Source organism: Seriola dumerili, unplaced genomic scaffold (genome assembly GCF_002260705.1).
Source record: "Seriola dumerili isolate Sdu_G_001 unplaced genomic scaffold, Sdu_1.0 BDQW01000283.1, whole genome shotgun sequence".
NCBI lineage: Eukaryota > Metazoa > Chordata > Actinopteri > Carangiformes > Carangidae > Seriola > Seriola dumerili.
In genome coordinates, this window is record NW_019174538.1 from 1,305,574 (window position 1) to 1,319,832 (window position 14,259).

The following is a 14,259-nucleotide window of genomic DNA, read 5'->3' on the forward strand; positions in this document are numbered from 1 at the left end:
TCCATTCACTCATCAACGGAAAGAAACACATATGCAGTAAATGCTATGAATGCATTTTATTAGAAAACGAGTTTTAGCTTGACTTTATTAGACATGGAATACAACATAAAATATGAGACAGGTCACAGCATGCATCCACACGTGTAACCCAACGTCAGCTGAAAATTAAAAAAATATAGAGTGATTGATTGATTGTTATTCATATATAAGATACTCACATGTATAAATAAAAACAGAATGACTGTAAACATGCATGTATACAATGTTCAATGTGCACTTCATGGTAAACATTCTTACAGAATAACTTCACTGACTAATTTCTGAGATTAATATGATTGATTGATGATGACATTGCTAATATTACAAAGGTTAATTTCACAGTGGCTTTTTTACATGACACTGTAATAACATGAGCAGAAAATGTCAAATACATTTAGCTTTACTGACATTATACAGATTACTGGATGTTCTTTTATACAAATCCTTCCTGAACACACACACGTATGATGCATGTTTACATACTTGAGAGGTCAAAGTGCACAGTTTCTACCACTGCAGCACAGCTGAGTCAGATGTGGTTAGTTGGTTGATTGCTTGAGGGCACATCAGCAGGGATTGTAGGTGTACTGGTCAACCTCTAGCTGTGAGATCACAGCTTCTCCTGTCTGGCCAGATAGTGAACCGGGAAGTGTTTTGCCATCATCAACTCCCTACCTACCTTCAGGCCAACGTTTCTACTGTACTGGGCTGAGGATTACCATTAATTCATGGCATTTAGTCCCCCCCCTTCCACAGTTATCTTTTGGCCCTCATTGCCATTCCGGCCTCATAGATAGCCCACTGCAGAGCTGCTCCGGCTGGTAACTTGGCAAAACCTTCCTCGGAGATGTGGTTTATCTTCAGGTAACCCCCAGGCCTGTGCAGAGCCACTCCATGGAGGTGGGAGAAGAGCAGCGGTAAGTCACTTGTCAGTGTGTAGTGAGATACCAGCCTCAGCTCGGTGGGGATGTCTGTCTCCTCAGAGTACTCAAAAATGGCTGCCATGTATTTGGACAGGTCCTGACCTCTGGCTTTGGCTCGGCCCACCTCCTCTCCAATAAGTTGGACGGCTGCATTAGAGTTAAATGTGTTGGACCCAAAGTTCAAGCCCCTGTTTGCCTCCACATCCTCATCGTCGCTCTCTGGCTCTGGAGACTCAGGTCTGTGGTTAAGGCCCTGAGAACAGATCACCAAGATAAAGTCGCTCTCCCGGATCTTCTGGCAGTGCCAGGCCATGCTGCCCTCCTCAGCCACGCTCAGAGAGTCCCACAGGTCCAGGTACACCTCGGAAGAAAAGAGAATATTTAACTCCAATTTTGTGGACGACATAATCACTAGCACACTGGCAAACTGTTACAGAAATGGTCCTTAAAGTTATGTCCATTACCTGAGTGGCCATGTGCTGCTGTATGAAGGCCCCTAACTGCATGACTGCTTTGACATGAGCGGGGCCATCGTAGCTGCTGTAGCAAATCAGAAGACGAGGCGGGGTCAGCCTGGTTCTAGGTAATGATACCATTTCCTCCTGAGTCCCGTTCTCCTGATGTTGCTTGATAATATCTGAATAGATGTCAAAAAAAGAACCTGGTTGCATTTCACACACTCCCGGCAATGGAAAAAACAGACCTCATCCCTGTATCTTGGTTTAAAATGAACGATTACCATGATTTACCAAATCAGCCTTCATGAAATATAAACATAGAAACATTCGCTTCATCTTTGCACCTGGTTTTATGTCCAGTTCCTTCATCTGTAGCTTGGACCTTCTCCTGGTGAAGACAGACAGTAAGACCACAAGTATGGCCACCCCAGCCAGGCACAGAGGAAGCATCAGCGCCAAGGAGAGAGTGGAAGAGAGCGGCAAGGCACCGTCTGGGGGGGGGGGGGGGGGGGGGGTTACATGACAAATCAGTGACAGTGCTTATTGAGCGTTAGATGAAAAGATTAATATCACTGTTATGTCTGTGAGCCAATTATGTAGTGCTGGGAGTAGATTAGCTAAAATAACTGATCTTTGGTCACAGTTTGCCAAAAATATTTTCATATTTCTGTTCTGTATGGATTAAACAAATGAAATGTTTATTTCTGAAGTGTTGATAGAGATAGTTTTTAACTCTGGAGGTACACAGGCCAAGTTTTCATGCTAAGCTACTTGCCTCCTGGTTTTAGTGCTATTATTAGCATGCAGACACGTGTTGGACACATGTATTAAATACTGTGTCCAGCACATTGTAGACTGTATATACGGTCCAACAGACACTTAATATGTCTACATCTACTCAACAAAGAGTAAGGCCATAGCACCAACATGTGACTTTGATTCTAGGGATCAGCAGCAACAAAACAACCTCCCCTACCTTTCTGAATGTGCATGACCTGAATAGAGAATGGTTTCCTCACTGCATCCACTTGATTAGCTGCAATCTGTTACACAAGAAATATAGAGTTCATTCATCACCTTGTAAAATGTAGTTTGACAAGATAACCTTAAATGGTACATGAGTAACTGGTCAATAGAGCAACAAGCTGTAAACACAACATCAGCATCACCTTAATTAAAGTATAGCAAACATGTTAGCTAACAGCTGCCTAGTTTAGACACAAAACAACATCAGCATTTATATGGAGTTGTGTTTCTGACCATCTGATGAATATAGGTGGAGATGTTCTCTCCTTTTAGCTCTGTTTTGGTCTCCATCAACTCCTAAGGGCAAATACTTTTTTGTATGTATATAAATACATTGAATAGTGAGGCTTTAACTCAAAGTTCAGACTTTTTCTTGAGCTTTCAACTGTGGTCAAAAGAATTCATGACAACGATATTATCACAATATCTATTGAAAATTTGAAAAAAAAAAAAAAACTTGGTTTATTGTGTTTTGTGTCTTTTTTTAAAAGTTATTTTTAAGGCATTTGTGCCTTTATTCTGAGAACAATAGTGAGAGAGAGACAGGAAAGTCAGGGAGAGAGAGAGGGCGTGACATGTGTAGGCCACTGCCGTTAGGACTAAGCCATCGGTGAGCCACCACTTACTTTACCTCACAAGTGTAATTGGTTCCTTCTTGAAGGTCATCCAGCTGGTAGCTGTGGTGAGTTTTGTTACTGGTGAAATTCTAAGGAAATTGAATTAATGGTTAATACAATTATTAAGTTCGCTTCATGATCAACTGTTTCTTTAATGTAAGTAACGGAAGAAAGGGATTAATGAAAACAAAGCCACAGAATAAACATAAAGCTGCAGAAGCTGAACCCACTCACAGGTGTTATAGCTGTGTATTTCTTCATTCCATTTGCGTAACAAAGTGAAAAGTAGCTTGTGATGCCCAGGTTTGGGGGAGCCAGGTTAAAGGTCACATTGATAGCAGTCCCCTCCTGCTGGACCTCAACATGTTCAGGGTACCAGTCTGCAACCAGACCGTAGAATATTAACAGATGTAAAGCTGATCATAGGAAAAACACATTTAAACATTTAATTAAGTTTATTTTTCTCTCACCCTTTTTGCACTGCTCAAGACCGTTCTTCTCTGCACATGCTGCAAAACCATATCGTGCATATTAAAATAAATTCACCACTGATTTGTAAATAGTCTCACCGAAAGTAAAAACAAAAAGTGCACTGTTTAAACAAGCTTCCTGACAACAGAGCATGAGATATACTGTATGTATGAATGTACTGTAAACAAGTCAACAGATTTAGATTTTAAAGGTTTCCCTGAAGTAGCCACGAGCTCTGAGACGTCCACTGAAACTGTGTGTGCATGTTTTATCTAGCCTACAGCTTAAAGGGGGTTTTACAGCGAGTGGAGAAGATCTCGCTGTGGTAGAACTTCTCCCACTCCTCAGGCACCGGCAGAGCCATGACGGTAACAGCATACTGGGACCCAAGGGGGAGGCCGGGGAAAGGGTCCGACTTGTACACCTGCAGAACACAGCGGCAACCATGACCTTGGTTTTGTTTAAACACGCTGCACACTTTTATCTGTGCACAGGTTTTGGTGATAAAGGCACGTTTATTTATATAGCACCGTTAAGACACAAGTGCTGCACAGAAGCCTGGAAATATATTGAATATACAACTTTAAGATGTAACTGAAACATTTTAAACATTTTAAAACAATAAAAACAAACTTGAACAATTAAAAACATATAAAGTGAGATCACAGTATTTCACAGATGCTTTATAAATGGTTGAGGAGAATTTTTTTCTCTCATATGAAATCTCATTATCAGTTTTTTGCTCTGTTTTCAAGCCTGTCTTGTTTTTCTATCCTGTATTCAATCTTAAAACTGGTTTTGTCTCTATTTGTGTCTTTATCTTTTCAAAGAACATGTTCACTCGTGACAAGATCCACAGGATTTAAATGAGAATACTTGATATTCCTTAAAAATAAAGAAACAAAAAAGTGTCAATGTGAAATATTGACTTAATATGTTGTGTAACATGTGATTATTTGCTTCATATTTCCTTTTGTTTGTCTTTCTTGAAGATTGTGACTGGTTATACTCTGATCTGTTTACCTACATCACTGTGTTTATGTGTTGTACTTTTTGGTTATTTACATGTAACAGTCGTAACACTTTTCCAGGAGGTACAGGAACACAAGAAACAGAAATAAAGTAAGTGAACAGCAATACTTGATGATCAGAAATGGGTAAATACAATATGATGAGGAGGAAAATGATAGGTAATTAAATAATAATATATTATATAATAATATAATAATAATAAAATATTAAACAGTAAAGGAGCAGCCATTTTTAAAACAAATTTAACAGGTCTAGATTAGGTTAACTCATGTAGCTTGAGTATTGAATATTGTTTTTATTCAACAGTGTTTGGACTGTACCATTGACTTGTAACATTATTTAACAAATCTTCTCATTGTCAAAGCTAAGGCAAACTCATATATAATGATACTAGAACCCTAAACATCCTGTTGTAATTAAACTGAGGCCGGGTTATCCTGGAGATCTGGATGGCCGAGTTAGAGTTTAACCTGATATGTAATGTTGTCTGGATTAATATCCCTACAACTGGGCCATAAATATAACAACCCACATTCATCAAGAATATTTTTATCCCTGGAAATCCAGTGTGTGTGACATAAACTGTTTTAATACAGTAGCAAACTAAACACAGCGCACAATAATTTTCCATGTTCTTTTTACTGGATTTCATGTGTATGTGGTTTGAATATCAGTAGCCCATGTGCTGCTCCACCTCCATCACCAGTTTGTGTGGAGCTTGCTTGTCTGCCTGTGCTTGTGTGGGATTCTGACTGCTGCCCATTGTTGTGAGCGTGTCCAAATGGAGTTTGATGTGATGGCTCGTAAATTTCTTCAGGACGTGCTCGTAGTGACAGGCAACATTAATAACACTTATGATTTTTACAGCTTTTGGATCAACTTCAGTGTAAATTTTACATCTGTTTACTATAAAGACATATCGTATTTCCAGTTCTGGGGATGATGATGCCACTGTGATCTCACACTAAATACAGCATATGTAATTTTGCAATCAACAGGTCATAAATTGTGGGTCTGACTAACTGACTGCAACATTCCTTCCTGCGAGTCAACACCAGAGAAACTCTGCGGTTCTAATAAAAATTCATGTTGTCAAACAGCATACCAGACAGACAAAAAGAAAGAAAAAGAGCCAAAGACCAAAGTGAGTGGGGCCCTTCCTACCCTTTGAGCATGTGAGGCTGGGAGGGAGAGGTTACGCTGGAATAGAAAAAGCTGACAGGCAATAGTGGACCTTCCCAACACCTGGAGGGAGACCTGAAAGCCTCGCAGGAAGGCGATCCCTGCAGCAAACACAACAGGGACGGAGTGGAATCAGTGTCACACACTCAGTGGCAATCCATCATCAAAGTTGCACATATACATACTCCAACTTCAAAAACATGTCCGTGCTGCACGTGCTACAGCAGTTCAGTGCATGGTCAATTAAGCACGGTCAAGTTAACATGTAAGTCTGTTACACTGTCACCTGTCACATGGGACGATCAGCTGAGCTTTCTCTCATGCGATTTACCTCTCAATAATAATTCACTGAAAGTCACCTGAAATAAATTTAGTTAATGTCAAACCCTCGTGGGAGGTAACTCATGACATCTGACATGATGAATGAGTTTCAAAGCTGGCTGGGATTTTAAAAGTTAACGCTACGTGTCCTTATAACAACTGCAAACTGAGACTGGTTTGAAAATAGATGTGAGTGTTCAGTAGTCAGCCCTCATCAACAAACCATAGTAACTGGGCTTCCAGGAGACGACAATGGTCTCAGAAGTTGGGCTCGGCTCATGGACAGATTCAACCTTCACTTCATTTGGCGCCTGGACGTAGTGCTGGCAGATTTTAGTGTCTATGTCTCCTAGCAACTCAAAACACGGCCATGGTATACAACCTGAGGAGAAATAACAACAGATACACATGATGTGAAAGTATTTAAGACATTTTCAGTAATAATTTATTGGCAGTTTATAAGTAGACATTCAATAATGCAAAGCAAACTGGATATTTAAGCAAGACAAGTCTACAGCTACGTGAGGCTGTAGTTGCTAACCTACGTATGTTCAGCAGCTAACATTTAGCTATCGTTACACCATCTTTGTTTACTTCAATTTTATTTGTACAGCACCAAATCATAAGATACATAATCTCAAGGTACTTTACAGGGTAATGTCAAGCCCTTAAAATATTATAGAGAAACCCAACAGCTCCCACAGTGAGCCAGCACTCAACAGTGGGGAGTTTATAGTGTTAGCATGCTAACATTTACTAATAAGCACTAAACACAAAGTTGAGCCTAGGCTGATGGAAAATGTCGACGGTGACTCTAAAGGAAAAGTCTGTGGTTTTCATCCTCACGGGATGACAAGTATCTGTACAAAGTTTAATGGTTATCCATCCAGCAGTAGTTGATATACGTATATTACACACACACTAAAGGTTGAACTTAGACAAATATTTGACATGGGATTACCTGGAGTTTCTCTTCTGTCATCTGCTGTTCATTGTAATAACACAGACAATTGTCATTTGTGTTTATGACCTCAGCAGTGAAAACTTGTTATACCCTTGGCTCTTTCAGCTAACCTGTGTTTAAACGCTATGATGGAGTGCAAACAGTATGACGGTTTCAGGTTAAGGGCATGCAGGATAGAGACCTTTAGTGCAATGTGAACATCTCACAGCTGCCAAAATACATTTAGCATTTCTAAGTGCATTCTGGGTTTTAACACAGTTTCTGAGTGTAATTAGGTGGAATGCAGACATTTGCAGGATTGGCTGTGGGTCCGGTGCAGCCTGTCTGGATCAGACTTACTTCCAAATGCTGCTACAGAGTTAAAACCCAGAGCCTGCTTGACATCACTTCTGGTTATTCTGCAGTATTCACATTCTGGCCTTCCCTGCAGAAGAGACAGTAATAATGAATTCAAACAAAGAAACTCCGTGTTTTGTGTCAGGTGATGAACAACCCAAATAAATAAAGGTCATTTAAAGACATGAAGGAACATAGGAAGGACAATAAAAACACTGTTTATAGCTACAGGTTTTTTGTTGACCTGAACTTAAACATTACGTTAGAGTTGCTGTAAACTAGCTCATGATTGTGAACATTCACTGTTCAGCTGCCAAGAGAACAAACGACTGGGTCAGACGCAATAAAGAGAAAGAACACTCTGCTTACACAAGTGGGAAATTAGGAATTTAATAGCAACAACAAATACATAAGCTAAGTGCCAAATAATAAAACTAGAAATAAGCTGATAATAACATCATTAAAGGAAGTGTTTATGGAAATGTTTAAGAGGGGTGCGCTCAGGCAACATAGCTTTCTCAATGGCTGCTTCAAAACGAGGGAAATCCCATCATTCCTTCACCCAGCTGGACGTCTTTCCATTGCTGTTGGGAGTCAATTTAAAATGCACTTCTACTTCTTGGCAACTGGGCCGAATGTAAAAGCAGGAGTACGCTTCAAATGACACCGTCTTTTCAGATTGTTAGAAAAAACTTATCTTCACTGTCATTTCTTTATTATTTTATTTCAGTTTTACTTTAGTTACTTTATTTCATAGAAAATAATGATATCTTATATAGAGATATCTCAGGGGTTTGAGGTGGTAATTCTAGTTTCTTTTGTTTTCTCCTTCTTTTATTCTGCTCTTTCTCTCTCTGTGCTATAAAGCGTTTAAGACATTAAGAAACAAATAATTCAACCTAGAATTAGACCTGTTGCTGATGCGGAGGCATAAATAAACAGTACATGATCTTGAAGAGGAATATAGTATACGATGAGCCAAGTACAGATCAAGTAAGGGTCTGTGTTATTTCCAAACATCTGCAGACACTTACACGAGTGGCTCAAACCCTCTATCAGCCGTGAATTCCCTTTTATGGGAAATCATAAACAATACTAATGATGAAAATGTGGTTCCTTTTAACAGCTGTCACATCAAGGAAAAAGTCAAATGTACCCCTCTAAAATGTAGTGGAAGTATAAAATATGAAATTGAATTACAAGTACTTCAAAACTGTACTTGACTAAATGTTCTCACTTGACGTTTAGTTTGTTAAAAGTTTTCACATGACATCAGTTTGACGCATTCAGATACTGATAAATCAGAACAGGATTTCTAAGAGATGGTAAATCTCTTTGATATGTATTTGTTCCAGCTGCCTCGGGGCAAACAGGTGACAGTAATTGTTTCAACACAGAAACCAGCTGCAGCTGATACTGGTTACTTTTCAGATCATGTTTTTACATGAAAAAACATATGTGGGGTAAACTATCAAATTCAAATAAAAATCTGTATCTGGGGGCCCATTGTCACAGGTTTCAGATGTCTGCCAGTTGTTTGCAGCTCAACCAAATTATTCTCTCTCTGACCCTCTCACATGGTTTCATTTAAATCACTGGTCCAGGCCCAGGGTGGTACTGTTATCAGATATTTCACAAACAGCAGGAAACAGGAAGAGGAATGACAAAAGAAAAATGACTACGATCTTTTCTTTCATCTCATGACCCAGCTTTATCTGATGACCCTTTGGTGGGACCCGACCCCTCGGCTGGGAACCACTGGACTAGTTTTATTCATGAGAACTAACAGTGTAATAATGTAAAACATAATATATCAGCAACAGGAACCAAGTACTTATATGTTTGTATCTTTAAGTACATTTAGCTGATAATACTTGTATAGAATGATTTCTATCTGTGCTTGAGTATTTTTTTCATTGCTGTTTATTTACGTAAAAGGGTCTGAGTACGTCTTCCACCTCTGATAAACACTGACAACTTGCCCTGCAGGTTTAGAGACCTTAACTAGACTAACAGGTGGAGAAAATGAGAGGAAGAAATGCTGCGTCTGCCTGAGGCATGAGAGAGAAACACTATGTGTGTGTGTGTGTGTGTGTGTGTGCATGCACCCACGTGTATGCTGGTTCACACAAAGGTAGTTAAACTGTCAAGTGAGGTAATAGCCGTCAGAAGTCTCAGTGGCCTAAATACTGACTTGCACGCAAACTGATGAGATGCCATAATCAACGTGCTTAGCATGCATGCTACAACTGAGAAGTGAAGGATCAGAAAAGACAACACCTGCAAGATTTTAACAACTCTGTATGTGTGTGTGTGTGTGTGTGTGTGTGTGTGTGTGTTTACACTCAGTAGCCACACAAGAGACGAAAGAGGTTTGTTGTTTTTTAAAAAATGAAAATAAAACCCTACTCTATTCACAGAATGAAAGAAGTTGACATGCAGCCAAAGAAAAAACTATAACCTTAGAGTTCAGGTCAACATGGCAACCTCGCATTCTTCCTCTGTCGACTTACTGTTTCTGTAAGTTAACGACTCTCTGTCACAGGCTGCAGCACACAGAGGCTCACACAAGCGACGGCATCATAATCTACTGCCTGGAGTAACCTATTTGAGTCTATGTGAACTATATGTCATTTCAAACAGATCTGAGAAAGACCAGGTAAGATCATGTGTCACAAGAGCCTGATTTACAAGTTTCAGCAAAGGTGGATGTTTTATCGCCTCTTGTAGATACAGGATGTGGGCAATAAAGGGCTTTGCAATACAACCTTTCCTCAGTGAAGAGGCATAAATATCATGCTCCAGAGGAACAGGAATTTTCAGAAAGAGTAGTAAATACTCAAGCCCCTGCTGTTTTCTGTTAGGAAAACATGAAGCCTCCCGCTTAAAGATGAAACAGATCTTTCTAGACTTACACTTGTTGATTACAACTTGTGACTCCTCCTAAATAAAGCTGTTTTTTTTCATCACAAGCTGCAGATGTGGCTTGGAGGTACATGCTCCAGCTTATAACCAGATCAACCAAGGAATTAGATTTTTTTTTCTGCTCCTTTGTGATCAGGTGTAATTTTCTAGTAATTCACATTAAAAAAAAAAAGCAAAGATTAATTTTCTAAACTTGTTAAGATTTATCTTCAGACATTTTTACAACCGAATAATGATGCATTGTATATTTCACATATAATTTTTCCACAGGTTTCTGGATAACGCTTATATCCCAATTTGACAAAACTACTGTGTTAGACAGAGGACAGACAATGTGGCAGAATAAAGACCCCACGAATCTAATGTTTGCACAGTTTCAGAAATGTTCAGAACATTTTCTAATGGACATTAAACCATAAACATTAACTGTAGGTTTTCTGTCTGAGCTCCTCCACTGTACGTAACAGCCAAAATAAACAGATGCAGCTGGAGGAGACACAGCCTGTTTTATAGCAGAGCAGACCTCACCAGTAGTTTACTCCATGTCAGCTGTAACATTTTATTAGTTTGGCTACACAGAAATCCTCCTGGATTAGACACCCTAATACAAATCGATGTTACACAAAACTGTAGCACAAAGCTTCCACAGAGCACGGTAAACGTAGAGCAGGTGTAAACTGGCTCACCTGTCGGATACAGTCCAGACTGCAATCCTGAGGAGTGAAAGCAGCGCCTGCGACATCATCTTGAGCCCAGAGAGGCTGACTGAGTGTCAAGAACTGGTACAAAACTAGAGCTGCCCTCCACATGCTGCTACAGCCAGCATGACATTGTCCAGATGACCTAAAACTCACGGACACACACACACATTTTTATATATATATATATATACAATTACACACTTCCTCACTGACCTGGACTTGTAAGAAGCCAGCAGTCGCAAAGTGAAACCTGTTGTGTCTTCAGCGCCATGTGAGTGACAGGAGCGAGGGAGGAGGGAGAAGGACGTTGAGGGGTGTGGTGTCTGTAGGCTATGGGTGGAGGTGCGGCCAGCGAGCTCACTGGACATGTTTTAACAGTTTCGAAGCCACACTGGATTCTTTTCGTGATTCGGGAGCAGGAGACAGTTTCCGCTTTCAAACACAACTAGGATATCAAAGAGAGCATATTCACATTCAACAGACACACACAGGAGTGTTGGTGCCAAATGCAGTAAAGCTTTAGTCATTAGTCCAGGTTCCTTTTATTAAGCACAGATGCTGCAATATGTTTTTTGAGCTATATACATATGGATGTGGGCTTGTTTTCACAGGAAACATTGCATTGGTAATTCAAATCACTTTGGGGAAAAAACTAGTATTTCAAATACCAAGTAAAATCATGAATCAATAGTTTATCAAATCTTGATAAAAAGCACTAATGAACTATGGTGTAACAGTGTAAAATGAGATGGAAATTAACAACAAAGAGTTTGCACAAGAGATTCCAGAGAGAGGAGGGGAGAGCCGTTTCATCGAATCTGAAAAACAAAAAGAAAACAAAATGTGGGGTTACTCACACACATCATGACCAAAACTGCTATGTCGTAGCGTGCCCATGCAAGAGAGTTGGCAGCTCCACCAGGACTCACTCCCTCAAAATGCAACACACACACACACACACACACAGTTTCTTATCCAGTTCCCCCATGGAAATAAATACTTTTATCATTTACTGCTTTGGGACATGAACACAGGTTTTGACTGAAGATTTATTTCACTGTAAAAAATACTGGAGTAGTTCTGTCAGGCATGTGCAGAATTCATGAGTGGTCCGGACCTGTCATGAGTCACAGACTCTCTGCAGGGCAAACCCTTATTTGACCTCACATCATAATGACTTCTGGAGTAAATATGACACCGAAATTTTATCAATATTACTTATTGCAAAATTAACATTGTGCTCAGCATATTATATATATATATATATATATATATACATATATATATTTAAAAAGAGATTTAAAGTCAAATTTCAGCACAGAAACTTTAGAGTAGAAAGTTGGGAAAGTCTATGACTGTGCACTCAGCTGTCTCAGGTTCTTAATGCATCATCCTCTGTTACACCTGATGATGCAGCAACACCTTCTATCATATTATTATGCTAATATCACCAGGATTGTCACATGACCACCTCTCATATTAGTTATTTGTTCTTTTCACATCTAACTTCATGTTAAATCCTTCTCTCTTTACGAGTGTCGGCAGTGCGGAGCTGCTCTGACGACACGTCTCTGGTCCTCCGTACTGACAATGCTACTGCTACATCGGCCTGCTGATTTCTGGCAGCGGGACTTCATGCTCCAAGTTGTGAACCTGCTGTTTTCACTCACGAACGTGAACCTGAAGCCGGGAGCTTTAGTCACGGACAACTCTGTGACCTGACAAATGGCATTTCTCCTCTCTGATCAAGGATGGTAGAGGAGGCTTGACGACACGGTCTCTCTTTCCAAATCATGAACATCAGTGGCTTCATGGCAGTTTAATCATCCTCTGTTTCTGAACACCATTATTTATCTCTCCGTGTATTCACGCTCTTTTTTGCCTCAGGTCGTACACTCTGTGTTGCTTCACTAGTGTTTTTGGCCACACCTGTTTTGAAGAACCAGTAGACGTGGCCGTAATGGACACAATTAATTAGTTAATTAGTTAGTTGTGTTTCTGTCCACCTGCTGAATCTAAGTTCAAGTTGATCTCTCTTTGGCGGCTAAATGCTCCACTGTACATCTTAAGCTAAATTTATTACATTATTAATTGTTTCGTCAGTTTGTTTGTTCTGTTCTTGTTGTTGTCTGTTCTTAGACTGTACATCACAATCAATGCATTTCAGTATACATATAGTATTTACTCTAATTTCATATCTGTAGTGTATTGTGGTTTTATGATAATGTAAAACGACTATTTTAATTACACTGCACATGTAAAAGCCCCACTAGTGGCAAGAGTGTGAAATTAGCAAATAGCTATAAACGCTTTGTATTGGAACTGTGTTAAATTGCGTTGTCCCTTTTAAATAAAATCAATAAACTAAACTAAACTAAGCTGGTTTATCAGATTCTTTAAAAACAGCTGCCTCCTACTGAGAAAAGAGTCGATTTACCATGAAAATCAAATTAAAATGGAAAAAACAGTGTTTTAGCAGACTGATCAGGTTTGAGATTAGATGGGACCTTGAACGTTCCCTTCAGGGAAATGAAGTAATTTACTGCTGAAAATGAAGCGTGTTCGACATTTAGCAAAAAAAAAAAAAAGATTCTCACTGTGTATTTGTCCCATTTCTTCTCAGGGTCGTATGGCTCCCAGCGACTGGCAGGGAAGATGTGCTTGTTCTTTCTCGTACCAGCCAGCACCACTTTACCTGCGTGAGACTTCAGGCGAAAAAGCACAACTCAGTTACTTTTCACGTGACTTTTAAATGCAGGAAAAGTCCAGGTCGGACTCATCTTTATGGGCAGAGCCCATCATTGGTAGCCCAGGTGTTTCACATCTGTATCTTGAATTGTAGTGCTCAGTGAGTTTTAAAATAATAACTGCCCGTGTAAATTATGAGGGAGAGGGCTCATGTTTGAAGAATTTAGTCAGAATAAAGATGCAAGCAAGAAAGTGTCTGCCATAGTGAAGAACATGAAATACGACTTTGCACAGAGGGAGGCACAAATAAAAATAATAAATACATGACTCTGGGCGTTGACTTGTTTCTACTTTGCCCAGTGGCATGAGAAGTTGGCTCACAGTCACATCAGCTACAGCTGCATTTTGAATATGAATCGTAGAAATCAGTTTTGCAAGAAAATTACATGAAAAAAATCTTATATTTTGTTCCTTGTATCATGTTTCAGCCCATCATGAAATATAAGAAGCCAAATTAACCAACGGATCCTAGAATTTCATCCGACAATGTTCACTGAACAGAGAGAACAGAAATGT

The 14,259-nt window shown here is 39.6% G+C and overlaps 1 protein-coding gene across 1 annotated transcript; it reads right to left on the reverse strand.

Annotated features, from left to right (window-relative positions):
- Positions 1 to 139: 139 nt before the first annotated feature.
- Positions 140 to 11,107, reverse strand: LOC111230744 (interleukin-17 receptor D-like). The gene is made up of 12 exons (XM_022757575.1): positions 10,981 to 11,107; positions 7,373 to 7,457; positions 6,293 to 6,451; positions 5,731 to 5,849; positions 3,835 to 3,958; positions 3,534 to 3,572; positions 3,298 to 3,443; positions 3,078 to 3,152; positions 2,397 to 2,463; positions 1,765 to 1,911; positions 1,427 to 1,599; positions 140 to 1,323 (listed from the first exon to the last, which is right to left on the reverse strand). Exons 1-12 carry the CDS (start codon positions 11,101 to 11,103, stop codon positions 796 to 798), a joined length of 1,785 nt encoding a protein of 594 aa, XP_022613296.1. The 5' UTR covers positions 11,104 to 11,107; the 3' UTR covers positions 140 to 795.
- Positions 11,108 to 14,259: the final 3,152 nt, after the last annotated feature.